The following is a 23737-nucleotide window of genomic DNA, read 5'->3' as shown; positions in this document are numbered from 1 at the left end:
ACTTGTAGTTTCTGGTTTGATCCCTGGAATCTAGTAATTAGATCTATAATACTTTTGTAACCATCATTTTATCCTCATCTTACAGTTGCTACTGAAACTTTCATCAGTTTGAAGTCATCCAGATTAGCCCATGTATTGGTGGTGACCCTGATTATACTAAGTTCAATTTGCTCACATTTCAGTCAGCAATTTTACATTTATAAACTTAGAGATTGTCAAGGGTTTGTGTGTGTGTGTGTGTGTGTGTGTGTGTGTGTGTGTGTGTGTGTGGTCTTTTTATATTCTCTTTATTCTATCTTTGCCAGGTTTTGGTGTCTGGATTATTCAGCAACTAGTTTCTAAAATGAGTTGAGAAAAACTGCTGTGATTTATGCTTCCAACTTTAATCTTTAGCTTCTAAGATTCCAACTGTAATACGTTTCTAAACCAAGAGAGCAACTACCGACTCCACTGGATTCCTCGTGGCTGGGCCCTGTGTTCCTCCGGCGGAGCAGAGGGGGTGAGTGGATCCCGGGCCGCCAAGAAGTTGCAGCACGTGGGGAGCAATGTGCAGTCTTCGGGGGACAGGCGGAAATTCCCCCCCTCCCCACTCCTCCGGCCCGCCCCCCTTCCGCCCCGCCGGCCAACGTCAGGCGTGGAAATCTCCAGGTCTCCAAGTCCCCCGAGGATCCGAGATTCCTTCTCAAACTGCCGCCCCCGGAGGGGCGGAGCGCTTGGGGCGGGGCCTATAGAAGAGGAGCCTATGGGCGAGGCCTGATGGGATGGGGCGGGGCCTTGGGGGAGGTGCCTGTGAGGCGGGTTCTGGTGGGACGGGGCGGGGCTCAGAGCTCTGGCGCTGGGCAAAGCGCGGGTCCCAGCGAGGAGGGGCGGGGTCCTTCAGGAGGGGCGGGGTGTGGCCCTGCCGGGTGGGACGTGGCCTCGCAGGATGGGGCGGGGCCCTGCTGGACCGGGCGGGTCCTGGCGGGCTGGGCGCGGGCTGGGGGCGGGCGGGGGGAGGGGTCCGTGGCCAACCCCGGGAGGGACCGGGGACCGTTCCACGTTTGCAGACGCGCCGCGCATCCGCCGGATTCACGCCGCCCCGGCTCCGCGCGCCCCCGCTCCTCGCCCACCGCCCGATGGCGTCCAGGGCCCGGGGCTGGCGGTCCCTGCCGCCGCCGCCGCTCCTGCTGCTCCTCTGGGTGACCGGACAGGCGGCGCCCGTGGCGGGCCTTGGCGTCGACCCGGAGCTGCAGATCGAGCGGCGCTTCGTGCCCGCCGACTGCCCGCGCGCCGTGCGCAGCGGCGACTTCGTGCGCTACCACTACGTGGGCACATTCCCCGACGACCGCAAGTTCGACTCCAGGTACCGCGCCGCCGGCCCCTCCCGCCGGGCCTCGCCTGCAGGCCCCGGCCCCAGCCCTCGCGGCAGGGACGCCGGGGTCCCCAGACCCCCGCAATGGCCTCTCGGGCCGAGCTCCGTGACATAGTGTGAAATGGCCCCGGGCCGGGGAGAGGCCGCCGCCCGATGTCCCTTCCGGCGGGCTCCCAGCATCTCCGCGGCCCGGCGGGTCGGAGCCGCTGCTGGTTAGTAGTCCAGGCCTGGACCCGGCCAGCACTGTTTCCTCCGCGTGGAAACGAGGACGTGAGAGGAGGCTCCGAGCCTCCCGAGGCCGGGAAACTGGAGTAAAGTCGGAGTGGGATGGGACGGGGTCCCTGCGCCCCCTCCCGTGGGTCGTCCTGAAGCCAGTGAGACAGAGGTGCGTGGTCTAGAGACATTGCGGCCTTTGCACCCAGTCCTGCTTGGGGTCTTAAGTCTCAAGGATCACCCGGCCCCTCATTGTCTTCCAATGTAGTTTGGGCCACATAGGCCCCAACATCAGGCTACGCTCCGCAAGGTTTCTGTTGCCAACAAGCGCCCCTGACTCATTCCAGCTGTAGGATGTTGGGCCCTGCCTGAGGCTGGGCTGAATGCATCTTGGCTAGAACACCGACTGCCACCTCTCTGAAACTTTGCAGTTTTGCACACAGTACTACGTGGCACATTAGCAAGTGCTAAGAGATGGCATCCTGCCATGTAGGCGTGAGATGGCGCACGGCTGCAATCCTGGCTACTCTGGAGGCTGAGGTCTGGGGATCTCCAGGGGAAGAAGCCAACCCTGGCAGATAAATCTGAGAGATTCCAGTTAACCAACAAAAAGCTGAAAGTGGAGCTGTTGCTCAAGTGTTCGAACACTAGCCTTGAGTGAGAGAAAGCCAAGCAAGTGCAGGAGGCCCATAGTTCAAACAAAAAATAAAAAGTAGAGATGACATCCTTACTGTTTACTAAGGGCCTTGTGCATCCAGGCAAGAGTACTACCTCTGAACGCCAGCCCTGGTCAGTGATTCCAGTCACTTACTATTGCTTCAGGATGTTGCTTAAAAACAAACAAATAAACAAAAAAACTTCATTTAACATCGTTCTTATAAAATTGACCTACTGAACCGGGCACTGGGCGCTGGTGGCTAACGCCTATAATCCTAGCTACTCAGGAGGCTGAGATCTGAGGATCAGAGTTCAAAGCTTATGTGGTGCTGAGTAATCGAACCCAGGGCCTCATGCATGCAAGGCAAGCACTCTACCACTGAGCCACCTTCCCAGCCCCCCATGAGACTCTTATCTCCAATTAACCACCAGAAAACCGGAAGTGGTGCTGTGTGGCTCAAGTGGTAGAGCGCTGTCCTTGAGCTGAAGAGCTGAGGGACAGCACCCAGGCCCAGAGTTCAAGACCCACAACTGACCAAAAAAACAAAAACAAAAATAAGATAAAGTAAAATTCACCTACTGAGAATGTACAGTTAGGTGTTTTTTGTTGGTGATGGTGGTAGTCATGGGGCTTGAACTTGGGCCTGTGCACTGTCTCTGAGCTTTTTCACTCAAGGCTAGCACTACCATTTGAGCCACTTTCTGGGTTTTTGGTGGTTAATTGGAGGCTCATGGACTTTCCTTCCTAGGCTGGCTTTGAACTGCAATACTTATATCTCAGCCTACTGAATAGCTAAGATTACAGGCATGAGCCACCAGTGCCCAGCAGTTGAGTGTTTGTTTGTTAAAGTATATTCACAGAGCCATGCAAATACCACAACTGTCTACTTCCAGAACATTTCTATCATTCCAAAAAAGAAATTAGGCACTCCTAATTTAGCAGTAGCATACCCTCCCCCTATCCCACACCCCCCCCCCTCCAGCTCCTGTCAACCACAAATCTACTCTATGTGTTGTTGAGTTTAACTGTCGCAGACATTTCATATAAACAAGTCATCCAATTTGTGGTGTGGGCATCTGACTTTTGTTTCCTCACGTAGCTTTCCAAACTACATGCATGTTTGGCACCCCCAGTACCTTAGTCTTTCACAGCAATGAAATAACCTCTGGTTATTTGGCTTGTGTACATGGTCCTGCATTATAAAGCAAAGTTCATATGGTATTTGGCTTGTGTACATGGTCCTGCATTATAAAGTTCATATGAACATTGTGTGCAGGATTTTGTGCTAGTGCACCTTTCAGTTTCTCTTGTGTTTATATCTAGGACTGGAATCACTGGCTCATTTAACTTTGTGAAGGACTTTGTCTTTGTCCCTCTTCTATGTCTGTTCCCTCCTGCCTAATTCGTCACACGTTGTTCACACTTTCATTTGACTCTGGTCACTTAAGGGTAGTGGTAGTGTCATATATGGCTGTGATCTGCATTTCCCTGACATTGACTGAGAACAGTGTTTCACAGGTTCATTGCCTGTTTGTGTATCTTCTTTCATTTGTTCCTTTTGTTATAAAATAGGGGATGCTAGGCATGGTGGTTCACACCTATTCACACCGAGCTGGTTCACAATCATCTATGTAGGAGGCAGAAAGTCAGTAGGCTCACAGTTCTGAGGTTAGCACCAAGCAAAAATGTGAGACCTAACCCTCAAAATAACTGAGGAGAAAAGACTGGGGGTATGGCTCAAGTGTCAGCTTGCCTACCTTTCAAACTAAAGCCCTGGGTTCAAACATCAGTACCACAGTAATAACAATAACATAGGGAAGATTTCTTGCCTGAGCTGATAGAATCAGTAATCCCGGCTAGACCAAGTTGTGCTGTCTGTGCAGCCACGGGTGTGAGGCATTGTAGGACAGTAGAAAGAGCATATTGGAGCTGCCTCATCCATGAGACATTCATGTGGTCTGCCCTCAGAGACTAGTACTAATCCTGTGTGTCCCCTCCCTCAATCCTGCCATTTATGGCCAAAGCAGTTACAAATCAGTCCAATAAGAAGAGTGCATATATTCCAACTCACATAGAGTTTATGACCAGGCTCAACCTGTGCCTTCATCTGTATTCATTCTTTTAATCTCACCAGAATCCAGCTCAGGACATTGAGAAAGGTATCTTATTGCATGTGAAGAGTCTTAGAGGAGTCAACCACAGAACCTCACTCCTATAATCCTAACTCAGGAGATTGAGATTTAAGGACCATTTGTTTGAAGCCAGCCTTGACAGAAAAGTCTGTAAAACTCTTATTTTATCTCTAGTTAAGTAGTAAAAAGCCAGAAGTGGAGCTGTGGCTCAAATGGTAGATCCTTGGGCAGGGGGGGAAAAAAAGCTAAGTAAAGGCATGAGACCCTGAGTTCAAGTCTTAGTATGGCACATGCGTGCACACCTACACATATGCACACATATATGCACATACAGCCGAGAAAGCCTGGATGGCTTGTCCAAGATACCTAAGTACTAGGTGGTCCTGTGTAACTTTTAACCTGGCCAGTTGCTTATGACCATAGTCTATGGTCTACCCTTAACTACAGTGGGCAGAAAGGCAGGCAGCTAGGAAAATAGGGAGAAGGCTTGAATCCAAGTTGTTTGTGTGGAAGGCAGCCTGGGCTGAGGCAAAAGACACAAAGGAGGCTAGAATTTACCAAGGAGGATGAGGGCTGGGAAGGGTGTGTGGGGAAAGGAGGATGGAGGATGAGGGCTGGGAAGGGTGTGTGGATGGAGGGCAGGGCTGGGGGGGGGGGGGTGTAAAGGGAAGGTGGATTAGAGAAAGGAATGCTGGTGGGGGAAGAAGGGAGGGGAAACAAGAAGGTGGAGCTAGCCTCTTTTTTTTTTTTTTTTTTTAATGGTTGGGTGATGGTGACTCTCACCCCTAATCCCAGCTACTCCAGGAGGCTGAGATTAATCAATTCTAAGTTTTCTTGTAGATTCTGCTGAGCTTTCTATATATGATTCCATCTGAAGCAGATGCACTTCTTCCTTTCCAGTGTGTAGGCTTTGTATTTCTTTTTTAATTAGCATACATTAATTACACGAGGGGTTTCATCATGACATTCATTTCTACACAGGCATACAGGGAATCCCCATCAACCTCACTGCCTTTAGTCCTCCCTCCACCCAGAACATTTTAACAGGTTCACTCTTCATTTTCCTACATGCAAACAAAACTACTTTGGTCTGCCTGCAGCCCCTCTACTCCATTGTTGTATTCCTTTTTCTTGATCTGTCCTTCACTCAGAACATCCCAGACCAGAAATGGCACAGGGGGCTTCACTGGCTAGTGGCTGATCAGAAACAGTTCTGCTTCTCACTGTGAGAACAGTGTCTGTAGGTGTAGCCCTTTGTGAAGCTTTTCTGGACCAGCCTGTGGGGTGTGGCCTGCAGGGCTGGCCTTCTGCAGAAGGTAAAAAGGAACTGGACACTGGGACCAGCTGCCTGCGCCCTCATTCTAGATGGCAGGAGTGATTTTCATGAGTGCTGGGCTGCCAGCTGCCCACTGGTTAGCAGAAATGCTCTGGAGATAACTGCTTTTCCAGATGGTCAGACTTGAGGCAGTCAATAAGACTGACCTCCATGGTTAGATGTTGAGTGCCCTTTTTTTTTTTTCTTTCCAGTCCTGGGCTTGGACTCAGGGCCTGGGCACTATCCTTGAGCTCCTTTTGCTCAAGGCTAGTGCTCTACCATGAACCACAGTGTCACTTCTGGCTTTTTCTGCTTATGTGGGACTGAAGAATTGAATCCAGGGCTTCATGCATGCTAAGCAAGCACTCTACCACTAAGCTACATTCCCAGCCCATGAGTGCCTCTTTTGGAAAGGTTCTTGTTTGAGGTTCTCAGGCCATCATGGATGAACTAATTAGGAGTGAGGCCTCTGCAGGTTTTTATTCATCATGGAGAAGCTCTATGCCAGGCGCCTAGGAGTTGGACCATCCTGGGATTTAGCAGTTTTTTTTCCCACTTGGATAACTGACTTTGGAGAAGTTTTTAACTTTAGGTCCCTATCACAGCACCCACTTCTCAGTGCTGCATGAAGAGTAAATGAGGTAGCAGGAGAGAAGAGCATTCTTTGCCACTGTGCCTGTAAATACTATTAATTATTTAAAACCTCCACTACGTTTGGGAACTCTATTCAGTTCTATGGGGGCACGGGGGCGGGGGGAGAGGTTCATGCATGTGTGCCAGTCCTGGGGCTTGAACTTAGGGTCTGGGTGCTGTCCCTTTTTTGCTCAAGGCTGTCACTCTTCACTTGAGTCACAGCTCCAGTTCTGGCTTTTTGGAGATTAGAGTCTCACAGACTTTCCTGTCTGGGATGGTTTAGAACTGCAATGCTCAGATCTCAGCTTCCCGAGTAGCTAGGATTACAGGTATGAAAATCAGAGCCTGGCTGACATGTTTTTGTTTTTGTGTGGTGCTAGAGATGGAACCCAGGTCTTGTGCTCACACAGTTCTTTACCAGCTCTGAAAACTGTGTTCTTGGAGTCACCTTCTGTCTATGTGTTACTGTGTGCCGTATTAAGTACCTCTGGATCTGTGGAGTCTGGTTCTTTATCATAATCCTGCCAGTTGGTGATGTTTGCAGTGCAGTGTGCTACAAACCAAGTGTAATCCAAGCTGGCCTTCCCAGGTAGCTGGGAGGCCCTGGGGGAGGGGGTGCAGGTACAGATCTAACTTGACCATTGAGTTTACCAGAGCTTTGTCCTCTGGCTTGGCCTGAACTGGAAATCCTGCCTTCTGCTTACTGACCCTGAAGAAGGGAAGGAAGGTTATCCAGATCTGCAGAACAGGGCAGTGGAAAAGATGGTGGATCCAGGAAGCTGCCCTCACTTGCCAAGGGTTGGAGGATTAGGGTGGAGTGATGTAGATTCACACTTGTCCCAACTGTTCAGTGGGAAAAATGCAAAGAAGAAAAACAATTGGTAGTGAAAGGCAGCAGGTCCCAATGGCCTGAGTACCAGCAGCTTTGAACTTTGCTTACACAAGTAATTACAGGGTCATTCTGAATCTGAAGAGAGAATTAAAGAGAAGACATAGCCAGTCACCTGGAATCTACTGCCCATAGATTAACACTGACAAAATTTTCATTTACTGCCTTGTAGATTTTCCTGTGTCAATTATGCAGCTATCTGTCTGTCTGTCTGTCTCTCATATGTATCTATATTAGCTATATTTCTGTATCATCTATCTACCTATTTACCCACATATCTATTGTTTTTGTCTATTACCTTTTAACCTATAAATACCTGTTATCTATGTCACTATCTATAATTAGTGACTATTACTATCTATAAATAAATGGGATTAAATCTAATCTATATATAGGATTAAATATATATATATATAATTACATATACTGTGGCTCTATAACTTGTATTTATCTTATTGAATATGTCCTTCCAGACAATAAGTAGAAATCTATGTTATAAGATGGCTACCAAGCCACCTTTATTATTATTATTATTATTATTGGTTGGTTGTAGGCCTGAACTCTGGTTGTAGGCCTGGGTGCTGTCTCTTGGCTCTTTAGCTCAAGGCTAGCACTTTACCATTGAGCCACAGCACCACTTCTGGCTTTTTCTGCTTTTATGTGGTGCTGAGGAATCGAACCCAGGGCCTCATGCATGCAAGGCAAGCATTCTACCACGGAGCCACCTTCCCAGCCAGCCATCTTTATTATAGGTCCTTCCTTATATGCAGTCAGAGCCATGCCCTTAAACTTCTTCTGTCCATTATTGTAAATCAAGCTCTGAGTGGGTTTTTTTTTAATTCATTTTTCTTTTGTGTTTTCTCTTCAAAATTTTGCAGTCTCTGCATTATAGTTTTGGCAACTCAGGGCCTTATACTTGCTAGGTAGATGTTTCACTACTTCAGCTACACCCAGCCTTTTTGCTCTATCTTTTTTGTATAAGGCCTGGTGTTTCTGCCCAGGGCCAGCCTAGATCTTGACTTTCCTCCCTCTGGGCTTCAGTAGATGGAATGAGAGAGCCACCCTATCCAGCTTTTTTTCTTTTCCCATCCTGGCCTCTAACTGCAAACTCCTAAATCTGTCTCTTGAGAAGCGAGGATTCCAGGGGTGAACACTAGGCCTGGCCTGCATGAGTGTACTATAGTCATTGTCTTATACAGGATCTGAAACCACCTCTCTCTGCCAGTTCATAAAGTAGTATTTGTTGGCAAAGTCTATGTCTTCGGCTTCTTTCATGTCTCCCAAAACACCCAGCACAGTGTCAAAGGGCAAGCCTTCACTTGTTGAATTTGACATTGCAAGTGAGCACAGGCCACAGTCAAACTCCTGCCATTTATCTTCGGCCCTAGGCTGAAACCCATCAGCCTTCAATACAAATGAGTGGTTTCAAGATGTACTTATACTGATTACTTGCAATAATTGTGGTAGTGACCCAACCCCATGCTTGCAGAAATTTTGTTGGAATTTATGCTTTTCTTTTTCTCTCTTTTCCTTCTGGTGGTCAGCTATGACAGAGACTCTACGTTCAACGTGTTTGTGGGGAAAGGACAGCTGATTGCAGGGATGGACCAGGCTCTGGTTGGGATGTGTGTAAATGAGAGGCGCTTCGTGAAGATCCCCCCAAAGCTTGCCTACGGAAGCGAGGGCGTTTGTGAGTTCTGTCTTGTACTTACTTATTTTCTTGTTTGCATTTCCTGGAGTTCATTCTGGTAAATACTATTTTATATGATCAGAGGTGCACTTGTAAACACACCTGAGAAGCAACCATACACTCTATAGAGACTGTAGCCAACCAGACTGGAGAGTTTTGGAGGCTTTTTTTTTTTTTTGCCAGTCCTGGAGCTTGAACTCAGGGCCTGGGCACTGTCCCTGAGCCTCTCTGTGCTCAAGGCTAACATTCTGCCACTTGAGCCACAGTGCCACTTCCAGTTGTTTCTGTTTATGTGGTACTGAGGAATTGAACCCAAGGCTTCATGCATGCTAGGCAAGCACTGTACCACTAAGCCACATTCCCAGCCCTTGGGGACTTTAAGAGGGGAAAATAAAAAGCAGTGAAGACAGACATAACTGATATTACTGTTTTAGATTTCATCTCTTCTAGAAATGAAAGGTGTCATTGACATGGGCATGTCCAGTGGAATCTTTTTTTTTTTTTCCCTCAGTTGCGGGGCTTGAACTCTGGGCCTGGGTGCTGTTCCTCAGCTTTTCCGCTCAAGGCGAGCTCTCTACCACTTGAGCCACAGCGCCACTTCTGGTTTTCTGGTGGTTTATTGGAGATAAGAGTCTCATAGACCCGGGTGCCAGTGGCTCATGCCTGTAATCCTAGCTACTCAGGAGGCTGAGATCTGAGGATCACGGTTCAAAGCCAGCCCAGGCAGGAAAGTCTGTGAGTCTCTTATCTCCAATAAACCACTCAGAAAACTGGAAGTGGCACTGTGGCTCAAGTGATAGAGTGCTAGCATTGAGTTGAAGAGCTCAGGGACAGCACCCAGGCCCAGAATTCAAGCCCTATGACTGACAAAAAAAAAAAAAAAAAAAAAAAGAGTCTCATGGACTTTCCTTTCTGGACTGGCTTTGAACCTCAATCCTCAGATCTTGGCCTCCTGAGTAGCTAGGTTTACAGGCCTGAGCCACCAGTGCTTGGCTCCCACTGGTGTCTTTGATGAGAGGAAATGTGTTTTTTCTTTTTAGTTTCATTTGGAGGGACGATGGGGACCCAGCTTGAACCCTTTGGGTTTCTATTCCTATTAGCAGTGTCCTAGGTATATATTTGTATGGCCTGAAAAGCAGTAGTTTCTAAGTGTGAACTCTCTTTCATTTCTAGCTGGTGTGATTCCCCCAAACTCTGTGCTTCATTTTGATGTACTTCTGATAGACATTTGGAATTCTGAAGACCAGGTCCAGATTCACACTTATTTCAAGCCCCCCACGTGCTCTCGGACTATCCAGGTGTCAGATTTTGTTAGGTACCACTATAATGGGACGTTCTTGGATGGGACACTGTTTGACTCCAGGTAAGCCCTTCTATTCGTAGCAGTGACTGTGAAATGCCCCGTGTCTCTTGGTTTTGTCTATATTCTATGCCCATGAGGAAGCCAGAAACAGGACCCTTCTGAACTTTCACCAGTATTAAACTACTCTTTGTAATACTTGTGGGTAGTGTCTTTTGCTCATGGTGCCAGAATCAAGGCTTAGTGCATATTAGAAAACTCTCAAGTATTTCTTATCTAATTTAACAGTATTTTGAGACTTTATCATTAAGCAAAGAGCCTTATTCCTTAGTAGACTCATGTGTTTTGGCTCATTTTTATATTTTTCCCATGGATGGAGAACAGGCAGAAATAAAGCTATAAGTAGCCACAAATAAAGCTATATATAGGCTAAGCTTTATACCAGATTTTCTGCCATGACAGTGCTTGACTAGTGGAATAAGCTGGTCTATGGTAGTCAGTCACTGATAGAAATCCGAGACTTTCCTTTCTTCTTAAACTGGATGCCTTCTGTTGTGTTTGGGAGCAGCAGTCTCCAGAGATGGATGTGGGCTTGTTTACCTGAGATTTGGGTAACAAAATTCTCCCTGAAGGACAAACTGGAAACCTACACCGTGGAACTCTTTCCCTTTCTCATTGGCTTTCAGTCACAATCGCATGAGAACCTACGACACATATGTGGGCATTGGCTGGCTGATTCCTGGCATGGACACAGGGCTGCTGGGGATGTGTGTGGGGGAAAAGCGAATCATCACCATTCCTCCTTTCCTGGCCTATGGAGAACACGGGGATGGTGAGTCCTCCTCCTTCTCAGGGATTAAGACTGTTGTGATCCTATGGACCCTACTGCTGTGCAATCCAGTTGTGATCCTAGGGGACCCAGTGCTGTCCTATCCTGTCGTGACTCCATGGGACCCATTGCTTTCCAATCCAGTCTTTATCTTGTGGGACCCACTGCTGTCCAATATGGCAGCCACTTGATACAGTCAAGTGACAATTTGCCCTTGCTGGGCAAGTGCCAGGTGGCTTCTTAAAAGAAGTATGGGCAGAGTACCCTGCTAATAGAGAAGTCAAGTTTGGAAATGATTATCATGAATATATCCCCATTCTCCCTTCTCTGGGGTCTAAGTTCTTTGCACTGCTATTCTTCACTGGTGGAAGTTCCTTTTACCTGGTCTTCAGACCCTTTGCATTTTCATCCATATAACAAACAAGATGCTCAGTCTCATGGGAAGACTACTTTTTGTCTTAAATAAATACTTAATAGCTTAAATATTTAAAATAAGTAATTTATATTTGACTATTGCACAGGTATTCAAGTAAATCATTGAACGACTGAATAATCTTGGGAAATACATATGTGTGTATTGTATATATGTATATACATATATATGTGCTAATGCTAAAAAAATGCAAACTCTGGGGGGTTGTTTTGGAGATGTTCTCCTAGGAACTGAGGGATAGCTCAGTGGTAGATTGCTAACCTAGCCTGCATGAGACCCTGGGTTCTGTCCTTGCACCACAAAAGATAAAAATGAAAACCTTTGTTCCTCTTTGCGAGCCAAAGTACAAAGGGTTAACCTTCTCTGCCACACATTTGCTCCAGGGATGGGGCACACCGTGTGTTCCAGAGGCTGGCACAGATCTGCTCCTGGGATGGGGCACACTGTGTGTTCCAGAGGCTGGCACAGATCTGCTCCAGGGATGGGGCACACCGTGTGTTCCAGAGGCTGGCACAGATCTGCTCCAGGGATGGGGCACACTGTGTGTTCCAGAGGCTGGGTCAGTTGCCTGCTTTCATGTCACTGTGCTTCGAGGGGAGAGAGACATGCCTGGGCTGGCATGCCACCCAGGATGCTACTGCCCTCTTTGTACACTGTAACACATGGCCAGCAGGGGTGCTGAGAGCTCCCCGTACACTGGCTGGTGGGGATCTTTACAGAAAGCTTGTGCCCTGCCTGCCATACCCAAAGCATTGCCCTTTAGCCGGGCGCTGGTGGCTCACGCCTGTAATCCTAGCTACTCAGGAGGCTGAGATCTGAGGATCACGGTTCAAAGCCAGCCCAGGCAGGAGAGACCGTGAGACTCCTATCTCCAATAAACCACCAGAAAACCGGAAGTGGCGCTATAGCTCAAGTGGTAGAGCACTCGCCTTGAGCTGAAGAGCTGACGGACAGCGACCAGGCCTAGAGTTCAAGCCCCACGACCGACAAAAACAAAAACAAAAAAAAGCATTGCCCTTTGGCTTTGCCCTTTGCAGAAACTTCCTCTCCAGATCATTTTAAATATGGGCTCTGCCGCTGCTTTTCCAGCCACAGTGGAGGGGACCAAGCTCTCAGGGTTCCCAGCTGTGAAATGAGATTTGAAGTAGACACTTTATGGGCCCAGCGCGTTTCCACTGGGCTACTCTGCTACCATTGAAGTAGACACTTTAGACAGAGAAGTTTAGTCATATGATGTCATAATTGCTAAGTTTTCCTCATTTCCTCTGCTATGCTGTGCTTTACCTATGATTAACTTCATATGACAAGGAAAATTTTTTTTTTTTTAATTAATACCTCTGGTGTGTGGGTGTGCACACCAGTGCTGGGGCTTGAACTCAGGGCCTTGTTTGGCTTTTTTGCTCAAGGTTGGCACTAAGCTCCTTGAGCCACACCTCCACTTCTTGACTTTTGCTGGTTAATGGTGATAAAAGTCTCTCAGATGTGTCTGCCTTGGTGGCTTTGAACCATGATTCCCAGATCTCAGGCTCCTGTGCAGCTAAGATTATAGATGAAGGCCACTAATACCAGTTAACATTATTTTTGAAAAATCCTTAGTATTTTTTTTCTTTCTCTTTTTCTTTTTTTTTCCAGTCCTGGGGATTGAACTGAGGGCCTGGACACTGTCCCTGAGCTGCTTTTGCTTAAGGCTAGCGCTCTATCACTTGAGCCACAGTGCCACTTTCAGCCTTTTCTGTTTATGTGGTACTGTAGAATGGAACCCAGGGCTTCACGCATGCTAAGCAAGCACTCTGTCACTAAGCCACATTCCCAGCCAATCCCTAGTATTTTTGATCTGGACTCGGTTAAATCCCCCAGATAGGGAGCCCAGAGCAATGCTGGAAGGGGTGATGGTGTTCAGTGAACGTCCTGTGTACCCCCAGGCTCATCCCAGAGAAGCTATACCATGCAGGAGGGAGATAGAATCATTATTTTGGATTGTGGGTGCCATATTTTCCCCTTTGTTATCTAGCCTTGGTTTTGTTTGTATCTTGTGGATAAAGCACTGAATTTTTCCATTTTGCCTTTCAAACACCTTGGCTGTGATCATGAAGCCTTTAGGGACTGTGGAGAAGTGAGGAGAGGCACGGAGGCTTGAGGAAGAAGAATAGAGTAGATGTGTACCACCATGCACTACACAAGTAGGCACGGAAGACTTCCCAGAGACACATTGTACAGTTAATTCATCCAACTTCAAGCCTCGCTCTCAGTGGGTGTGTGAAGCCCTATGAGGGGGGTTTCTGCACAACCAGTGCAACTTTAGGGCCTGTGCTTTTCATCTGTCCACACACAGAACCCTGAGGCCTTTGTGAGTGCGGATGCAAGCAGTGCAGAGCCACTCAGAATGGGCACAGGCAATGGGGTCATACTGCACATGGGTGAGCATGGTGAGACACCATAGTCAGACTCCGAGGATCCCCAGGACTTGGAATCCCCCTTGCTCTTGGCCGGACAATGTCAGGGGCCAGCACTAGGGTTATTGTGTGGTGGTGGCCCAGCCCCAGCCTGGTGCAAACGTCTCTCTTCCTCTGTTGGGTAGGGAAGGATGTGCCTGGACAGGCATCCCTGGTGTTCGACGTGGTCCTGCTGGACCTCCACAACCCCAAGGACGGCATCACAGTGGAGAACACAGAGGTGCCCGCGGACTGTGTGCGGCGAAGCCAGAGTGGAGACTTCCTCAGGTACCACTACAACGGCTCCCTGCTTGATGGCACCGTCTTTGACTCCAGGTGAGGAAGCAGCCCCAAATCTCTGGGCCAGGGCCACTGTGAGGGGGGCCAGTGTCCTGCTCCTCCAACAGACTCCAGGCCTTTGCTTCCCGAAAAAGCTGGAAGTCTTGCCGGTCCCTCTTGGTATTAGACTTCCAGTTTATGTGCTCATCATCCAAGAGCCTTGCAGAATTTTCTGTGGTAAGGTTTCGTTTGAACCAGGGGCAGTGGCTTATACCTGTAATCCTAGCTACTAGGAGGCTGAGATCTGAGGATCCTGGTTAGAAGCCAACCTAGCCCGTGAGACTGAGGGTATGGCTCAAGTGGTAGAGTAGCTAGCCTTGAGCAAAACAACTCAGGGGCAGGGCCCAAGCCCTGAGTTTAAGGTCCATGACAAAATGACAAATGGCACATACATGAAAATGATTTCATTTGAATAATCCACTGTTTATTCCTAACAGCTCTTCTTTCATTTGAGATTTTTGTTTTGAAAGAGCATCAGTCATGTGATTCCAAATAAAAACAAAATATGAGGTCACGGGGAGGGGAAGAGCAGACAAATGGAGAGAGGAAAGGTGGGTGAAAGTAGTTTAATATTCAGTGTATATATGTAAAAATGGAACCAGGTCATGTGAGGGGATGGGTGGAGTTGGAAGAGGTGGGGAAAATGATGAATTGATCAAGATGCAATGTATATAGCCTGGTGCTTGTAATCCTAGTTACTCAGGAGGCTGAGATCTGAGGATTGTGGTTCAAAGCTAGCCCTGGCAGGAAAGTCTGAGATTCATCTCCAATTAACCACCAGAAAACCGGAAGTAGTGCTGTGGCTCAAGTGGTAGAGTGCTTGCCTTGAGCTAAAGAGCTAAGGGACAGTGCCCAGGCCCAGAATTTAAGCCCCATGACTGACCAAAAAACAAAAAAACAAAAAAAGATTCAGTGTACTCACAAACTGATCTGGTGAACTGAAACACCTTTCTTTTTTTTTTTTTTTTTGGGGGGGGGTCCGGTCGTGGGCCTGAACTCTGGGCCTGGGCGCTGTCCCTCAGCTCTTCAGCTCAAGGCTAGTGCTCTACCACTTGAGCCCCAGCGCCACTTCCGGCTTTTTTCTTTCTGCTTATGTGGTGCTGAGGAATCGAACCCAGGGCCTCTGGCATGCAAGGCAAGTGCTCTACCACTGAGCCACCTTCCCAGCCCTGAAACACCTTTCTATAGCTACTTAAAGATAATATATACAAAATCAATATGCTATATGCCACCCCATGTGATTACCATTTTATTAACAATCCTCTTTAGTAGTTTCTGATTTGTTCAGTCATTTCTATATGGCATACAGAATGTCATATATGTATAATATGTTATAAAATATTTTCTGTTATATAATAAATAAAATTGTGTAATAACTTTTTTTTTTTGGTCAGTTGAGGGGCTTGAACTCTGGGCCTGGGTGCTGTCCCTGTGCTCTTCAGCTCAAGGCGAGTGCTCTACCACTTGAGCCACTGCGCCACTTCCAGTTTTCTAGAGGTTTACTGGAGATAAGAGTCTCTCAGACTTTCCTGCGTAGGCTGGCTTTGAACCATGATCCTCACATCCTCAGCCTCCTGAGTAGCTAGGATTACAGGCATGAATCACTGGTGCCCAGCTGTAATAACGTTTTGTTAGCTCCTTATCATCCTCACCCCAACACACCCAACGCTTAAAAACCTCTTAAAAAACTTGCCCTGTGGGCAGAGAGCCTTTTCGGTTGAAATCTTTAATCTGGATCTTTTATTGGTGGTGGTGGTGGTGGTGGTGGAGTCTGAACTCTGGGGCTGGGTGCTATCCCTCAGCTCTTTAGCTCAAGGCTAATGCTCTACCACGTGAGCCACAGCGCCACTTCCAGCTTTTTCTGCTTACGTGGTGCTGAGGAATTGAACCCAGGGCCTCATGCATGCAAGAGGAATTGAACCCAGGGCCTCATGCATGCAAGGTAAGCACTCTACCACTGAGCCACCTTCCCAGCCCCTAATTTGGATTTTATTATCTTCAGTTGTACAAAGAGGTTAACATTCAACCAATGTGTTTATAAGTATAATGCATGTTGGTTGACAATCACCCTTTTCATCATTCTCCCCTCTCCCTTCCAACATCTAGAAATCTTGGTGTTAACAATTTTTTTTTTTGGTCAGTCATGGGGCTTGAACTCTGGGCTTAGGCGCTGTCCGTGTGCTCTTTAGCTCAAGGTGAGTGCTCTATTGCTTGAGCCACAGCACCACTTCCGGTTTTCTAGTGGTTTATTGGAGATAAGAGTCTCACGGTCTTTCCTGCCTGGGCTGGCTTTGAACCATGATCCTCAGATCTCAGCCTCCTGAGTAGCTAGGATTACAGGCGTGAGCCACAGGCACCCGGTGGCAGTGTTAATCAGTTTTTATGATGGAGAACCTCACTTGAGTTGACTGGCTGGGTTTTCCAGAACCTGTCACTTTCCCTCACTGGTTGAGGAGTGACTTCTATGACAAATTTAGTTCCTATATGGATTTGGAGGGTCTTCATCTAGGATTGTTTCTACTCTTGGGAGGAGGTTCTTCTCCCTAGGCCCCTTGGGAAGGAGTGCTCTGCAGTCTCTGGAGTTAAATTGTCAGACTTGTGCTACTCTCCTGGAACCACTGTTCATACCTGCACTGGGGGTGTGGTTCAATGGTAGAGCGTTTGCCTAGGATGTGTGAGGCCCTGGGTTCAATTCCCAACCCCACACACTGGCTCACATGCACATACAGATGATCTATATCTCCCATACTCAGATATTCTTCTCCAGAGGCTGGAGACACTACCCTGTGATCTCTTAGTTTCCACTGTGACCTCCCCTTGGTTTTTCATTAAGTCAGCACTGGCTCCCTGTGGCTCCCTCTCTCAGATTACAGTGCATTTATGACTGACTCGACCAAAGCCGAGGTCTGCTCCTGTCATATGCTAGGAAGTACATGTCCCCACTGCGGCTTTACCTGTTCTGGGGCCTGGAGGCCTCTGTGGTGCTGATGGTTGACATGTGTGTGATTGCCTGGTTGGTTCCATTCTTCTCTTGTAGCTACTCGAGGAACCGCACCTTCGACACGTACATTGGGCAGGGCTATGTGATTCCTGGGATGGATGAAGGCTTGCTGGGCGTCTGCATTGGGGAGAGGAGAAGGATCGTGGTCCCCCCTCACCTGGCCTATGGAGAGGAGGGCAGAGGTGCGCATTACCTGCCTTTCTGTTTACTGGCTGCTCCCACCTTGCTGGGCTTCTAGAGGCAAACCAGGGGTTGACATCCAACTTAAGCCTTGATTGCCCATGTAGATTTAGTTCTAGAATGGTCTGTGGTATTTTCTGTTCTCCCAGCTCCATTTTCTTTTCCTTCTGAAAATATTTAAGCCTATACCAAAGTTGTAAGATCTGCATTGTGAATTCTGTTCATGTTCATTGACTGTTCATGTTTTTGCTCTGTTTTCTCTCCTTTTAGCTTTATTTATCTTGCTTACTTGAACTGTGTGAAAAGTACAAAATCCTTATTTAGGTGAAAGGCCTGGTGCCTGCCTGGGTAGGGCTCAGGTCCCTGTCTTAGGGCTCAAGTTCTGTTCTTCAGTTTTGCTGTCCAGGAACTCCATCTGCCTGTCTGTCAAGGCTTCTTTGAGTTCTTTATGACATGGTGGTGGGGATTCTCAGAGAATCAGATGGGCAGAGCTCCTGCTCATGCATGCTTGCATCCTCCCCCCACACCCACTGGATGCCCTCTGTGCCTCAGAGTCAGCCAGGTACCTGGGAGGTGACACACAGCCAGCTTGATGCTAAGTACTATAGTCACTGGAATAGGTGGGCATCAGCCTCTGGGTTGATGAGATGTTTGTGCTGCAGTGCTCAGTGCAGAAGCTGAGCTAGTCAAATTCAGTGTCAGCCTCACTGTATTCCTAACTCTGTGAAAGGCTACCACTCACTACAGACCTACAGAGGTGGAACTGGGATTTGAACTCAGGGCTTCCCGCTTACTGGGTAAGTGGTCTGGTAGACCATTGGAACCTCACCTCAGCCATCTGTGGTCAATTCATCTGGGACAAACAGGCTAGAGTCTTGCATTTGAGTCCAAAGTATGCTAATTGGCCTGGTTCCTCTGGACAGATCTATGCCTCTATTTCCTTGTCTTCAGAATGAAGATTCAGTTCTTCTAATGGCCACAGCTCCGTTCTGGTGTGCCCTTGCCTCTCACTTCTGGGTCCTGTATTCCTCACAGGAGGCAGGCAGGACACACTGGGGGGTGCTGGGTACTGTGGCCCACAGAGCTTGTTCACTAAGTCTCTGTGTCTGTCCTCAGGGAACATTCCAGGCTCAGCTGTGCTGGTGTTCGACATTCATGTGATCGATTTCCACAACCCCTCGGACTCCATCAATATCACCTCCCACTACAAGCCCCCTGACTGCTCAGTGCGGAGCAAGAAGGGTGACTACCTCAAGTACCACTACAATGCCTCCCTTCTGGATGGGACTCTGCTGGACTCCACGTGAGTATCCCTTGGGGGCGGGAAGTCCTTCAAGTTCTGCTGCCTCAGTCTTCACCGTGCTGGGGTTAAAGGCATACACAACCATGTCTGGCCTACCAGACTAATTCTTACCCTGTAGAATTGTTTTTCTATAAAGGCAGATCTTGTGCAGCTGTGTTTAAAACTGGCCCTTGGATAAACACCAGAGTCTCATTGTCAGCTAGCTCTGCTTCTGATGCATGTGTGCGTGTTTGTGAATCTGTTTCCCAGGGCTGCCCTATATGGTGAAGCAAGTTGTATGTGCTTCTTCTGGCCATTTTCTGCCTTGGGTTAAATGTCTTGCCTTTTTTCAACACTGTCCCTTCATTTCTTGAATCAAGTGCTTCATATTCCAAAGTTCATATTCCCGTTAGGGCTCCTTACATGGGAAAAGGGGAGTATGGGCAGGAACTGAACAAAGGCATTCCTTCTGGAAGTCAAGGATACCTTTGCCTGTGCAAGAGGAGCCCACTTCCTGCCTTGATTGCACTTGTGCAGTGGGAACCTTGTCTCTGAGTCCCCCTCTTCCTGGGGGCTCCATCCTGGCACAGAGCTCATCCTCTCTGCATGGCCCTTGTCTCTCTGGAAGCTCCTCAGGGCAGCATGGGTTGGGGTGGGAGAGATTGGGCCAATCTGTGGCTCCCTCCAGTATCCTGGGGATAGAGAAGAGTTGGGTATCTTGAGAGGATCCTCAAGGACGCACGTGTTCCTCTTCTAAGCACCCTTTCCGATCCCAGTGACTGGCCAATCTAACCTATGTCTCTTGTCTCTCAGGTGGAGTTTAGGCAGGACTTACAACATTGTGCTGGGGTCCGGTCAGGTGGTCCTGGGGATGGACATGGGCCTCCGGGAAATGTGTGTGGGTGAGAAGCGGACTGTGATCATCCCGCCACATCTGGGCTATGGGGAGGCTGGCGTGGGTGAGTGACTCTGCTTGGGGTACAGGCTGTACTTTTGGGGGACTAGAGCTAGAACTGCCATATGCCTCTTCCACTTAAAACCCCAAGGGCTATGCTTTTTTTTTTTCCCCTGTTGGTGCTGGTCCTGGTGTTGAACTCGGCCTAGTCACTGGCCTTGAGCTTCTTTTGCTCAAGGGTAGTGCTCTATCATTTGAGCCACAAGGCTTTTTTTGGGGGGGGGTACTTAATCAGTGATAAGAGTCTCAAAAGACTTTCTTGCCCAAGCTGCCTTTGAACCATGGTTCTTGAATCTCAGCCTCCTGAGTAGTTATGCTTTCTGGTTTGAAGTTGCTTAAAGAGCCTGTGAACTTGGTGCTCCTGAGCTTTTGTAAGAAGAGTAGCAGGGAAGCGAGCCGAGTGTTGGTATGGGTGGCAAGGCACCGCTGCCCTTTTCCACAGGCAGAGGCCTCCTCCTTCTGGCCTCTAGCCTGGACAGGTGGATGCCGAAGGTCAGGACTCCTCACCACAAGTCAGCCAGGAAAGTTTGGCAGAGTTAATTAAGACTGGTTCCCGGAAAAGTGACTTTTCTGCATCTTTGTAGGGTTATGCCCTGATGCACTTCCCTAGAGATCCCAGAACACTTCTAGCTGGGATCATCACTACAGTGGAAAGTGTCAGCTATTTTTGGGAGTCTTGTGCTTGTAAGGCAAGTGCTTTACCACTAAGCCATACCCCTGTCTTTTTGCACAGTTATTTTCCAGATAGGGTCTTGCTGTTTTTTGGCCAGAGTTGGCCTCAGACCACCATCACTGTATCTGTAGCTTTCCACAGCTGGGATGACAGGCACAAGCCCTTATGTCTGAGTTGTTGGTTGTTTTTTGGCCAGGGCTGATGATGAACCTCAATTCTCCCAATCTGTTTCTCTAGTAGCTGGGATTACAGGTGGAGCCATTGCATATGACTACATTTATTTCCTATTGCATATAAAATTGAAACAAGTTGCACGAAACAACACCTATCTTTTCTAAATGCCATTCTCAGGATGTAGTTCATTTTGTTCCTTTACCTGGAAAAGCAAGTGCAGTCTCCCCGCCTTTAGGTTAGTGGGAGCAGTGGGTGGAAGGATCTGCTGGGTGCAAACCCATGCCGTTTGTCTCTCCCCGAGCAGATGGAGAGGTGCCAGGCAGTGCTGTCTTGGTGTTTGACATTGAGCTGCTGGAGTTGGTGGCTGGCCTGCCTGAGGGGTACATGTTCGTGTGGAATGGGGAGGTGTCTCCCAACCTCTTTGAGGAGATTGACAAGGATGGAGATGGAGAAGTCCTCCTGGAAGAGGTGAGCAGCCTGATGGGCGGGTGTGCCCAGGGCTTTTATCAGTGCCAGTGACTCAGCTCGGCTGAGATAGGGAGCTGGGAGTGCAGGAGGGACCCCAGGCCTCTCCATGGAGCTGGGCGACTTACTGCGCTGACAAGCTGGAGTCACAGCTCCCTGGCTTTTCCTCTGTGCATTCTTGTGCAGGCTCCAGCCATTCCTTCAGCATCAGTTTTCCTCCAGCTCCAGTCTTGTTCTTGTGACAGTGTCTCACTTTGAACCAGAGATCCTCCTGCCTCAGCCTCCTGGATTACGGGTGTTCAACATACCTGGCTCAACTTTTTTAAGAGACAGGGTCTCATTATATTTCCCAGGCTGGTCATAGACTCTCCATGCTGCTGGGACTACAGGAATGTGCTGCTGCCCCCAGCTTTCCACTCTTTTATTTCTTTTTCTTTTTTTTTTTCTTTTTTTTTTTTTTTGGCTTTGGGGCTTGAACTGAGGGCCTAGATACTATCCCTAAGCTTTCCTGCTCAAGACCAGTGCTCTGCCGCTTTAAGCCACAGCTCTACTTCCAGTTTTCTGGTAGTTAAGATAAGTGTCTCATGGACTTTCCTGCCTAAGCTGGCTTTGAATTATGATCCTTAGCCCTCAGCCTCCTGAGTAGTTAGATTATAGGCGGGAGCCACCAGCACCTGGCTTTCCATCCTTTCCTAAGCCCCCTTCTGGTGAACTTTTGTCCTGCGATGCTGCTGTTGTTTTGTTTCTCAGACCCCCTTGCCACCATGTCCAGCGCCTTCTGAGCCCGAGGTTGAGATCGGTCCTCGATCCTCTCTCTCTTCTTCAGCACCCCTGACTGTCCCAACTTCCAGTGAATCTGCTTGTCTGGTTTCCCTTGTGAGGCTCTGCTGGGCCAGGGATGCTCTGTTTCATCCAGGCTCCATTGTGGGTCATTCCGTCCCAGTGCTTCAGATGTGGAGCATGAGTTCACATGTCTCCACCTGCACCAGTTTGACATCAAACTCACTGCACTGCTGGTCCCACTTCTCCCCCAAGCCTGCTTCTCCTTTACATCCTGTGGCCCTCAGCACAGCTCTGTCCTGCAGCTACTCAGGTGACTGCACTGTCGTCTGGCCTTTCTCAAAAGCTCAGAGTCACCTCAGGGCCTCACAGAGCTGTAAGACCTCTGCCTCCTGCCTGTGCCTCATCTGTGTTCCAGCTGGGCCTTTGTACCAGCCACACCCCCTGCTCAGAAGACTCCACTGTAGATGGTGTGCGGTTCATTATCTCACCTTTAGGCTTTTGCGTATGTCTCCCCCTGAGGTTTTAGCCCACCACTTCATCCTGCTCTCCCTTGCTTCCATTCTGTGCCTGAACTTTGGAACAAGATGTGCCATTCGTTCACTGATTATGCTCATTTTTCTCCCTGTAAGGCCAGCACGTGTAGGATGTTTGTTCATTTGTATCCCGATAAGTCCCCAGGGTCCACATGGGTACCTGGTACATAGTAGAATCACTAGGTTTGCAGTGTGGGGAGCTTGTGGGGTGAGGGTATGCTCTGGTGGCCACTGGTGTAGGGGTCTGGTGGGAACAGGCTCTGGCTTCAGCCATGTCCCCTGGGCTGTTTGGGTGTAGGCTATGTTCAGGCTGGTTCTGCATTCTCAGCCACTGTCTCACATCTGCCTCGCCCTTTGTCCCCAGTTTTCACAGTATATCCACGCTCAGGTAGCCACTGGCAAAGGGAAACTTGCTCCTGGCTTTGAGGCTGAGATGATCGTGAAGAATATGTTCACCAACCAGGACCGGAATGGCGATGGAAAGGTCACGGCTGAGGAATTCAAACTCAAAGACCAGGAGGCCAAACACGATGAACTCTAAAGCTGACATGAGCCAGGTGGATCCAGGGAGTGTATGACCCAGCCACCACTGTGGCAGAATGCAGGGAGGGTGAGGGCCATGGCAGTTTGTGGGCCACACGGACCTGGTGCAAACTACAGACGGGGGATATCCATGAGAGCCTTAGCTAGTGGACAGATTCTGCAGAGGCCTTAGGCAGGCTGTGAAAAGTGCTAGAAAGGCTATTCTGCCAGTCTGAGTCTTCCGGGCAATTTTGTCATTAAAGGAAAATAGGATCAGGTAGAAGTTTCCATTTCTTGGAGGAAACAGAATACCTTGTGATTAAGTTTTTTAACTTCCCAGTGTCTTAAAATGTTCTCTCCATGGGCAGGAGAAAGAGGCTTGCATGCCTGGGAGAGTCCTGCTCTGCCTCTGGCTTTTCTCAGTGTTCTGTACAAACCCTGCCCTCCCCACCGGCCCCAGCTCCCCACTTATTAGAATATCCCATCCCACCGCTGGCACGGGGGCTTCCAGCAGACAACTCCATGGACCAATGAGTAGCTGTGAACCCTGCTGTGTGGAGCATCTGCCTGGCTCTTTCCTCCCAGAGTCCATTCCCACCCCAGCCATGGCTGGTCCTCATGGCCAGGCCTTGTGGCCACTCAGCAGCCAAAATGACCTTTTCCTGCTGCTCCTTCCTGTATCCTAGAGGATGGTTTGGGGCTCCGCAGGTCACCCTTCTGCCACAGGAAGGCAAAGATACTGCTTGCTGGTTGCTTTTCCCATCATACAGTGGTCACATTGTGCCTTTCTTCTGCCCTTATTTGGTGTGGGCACCGCCCCCAGGCAATCAATCAACCATTTCCTTTGGAAACTGCCTTTGTTCTAAGGCTGTTGTTGCATGGATGTAGCCTTGAGATGGTTCACGGAAATGCTGTTCTTTCCTCTAGTGGAATAAATGTTGGAAACTCAACCTCA

At 48.7% G+C, this 23737-nt stretch overlaps 1 protein-coding gene across 1 annotated transcript; it reads left to right on the top strand.

Moving 5' to 3' along the window:
- The first annotated feature begins 993 nt into the window (after positions 1-993).
- Positions 994-23737, top strand: Fkbp9 (FKBP prolyl isomerase 9). The gene is made up of 10 exons (XM_070014200.1): positions 994-1342; positions 8736-8881; positions 10055-10244; positions 10868-11013; positions 14022-14211; positions 17252-17397; positions 18512-18698; positions 19491-19636; positions 20784-20947; positions 22625-23737. Exons 1-10 carry the CDS (start codon positions 1116-1118, stop codon positions 22799-22801), a joined length of 1719 nt encoding a protein of 572 aa, XP_069870301.1. The 5' UTR covers positions 994-1115; the 3' UTR covers positions 22802-23737.

Source organism: Dipodomys merriami, unplaced genomic scaffold, assembly GCF_024711535.1.
Source record: "Dipodomys merriami isolate MVZ:Mamm:240054 unplaced genomic scaffold, mDipMer1.0.p SCAF_94, whole genome shotgun sequence".
In the NCBI taxonomy this organism is placed as follows: domain Eukaryota; kingdom Metazoa; phylum Chordata; class Mammalia; order Rodentia; family Heteromyidae; genus Dipodomys; species Dipodomys merriami.
The sequence above is the reverse complement of the archived record's forward strand: the minus strand, read 5'-3'. Positions and strand labels throughout refer to the sequence as shown.

Excerpts from the sequence above, each read along its gene's own strand:
- Fkbp9 (XM_070014200.1), top strand. The coding sequence starts at position 1,116 with ATGGCGTCCAGGGCCCGGGGCTGGCGGTCCCTGCCGCCGCCGCCGCTC. Across the intron at positions 8,882-10,054 it reads CTACGGAAGCGAGGGCGTTT|CTGGTGTGATTCCCCCAAAC; the intron begins GTGAGTTCTGTC and ends TTTCATTTCTAG. Across the intron at positions 18,699-19,490 it reads GGGACTCTGCTGGACTCCAC|GTGGAGTTTAGGCAGGACTT; the intron begins GTGAGTATCCCT and ends CTTGTCTCTCAG.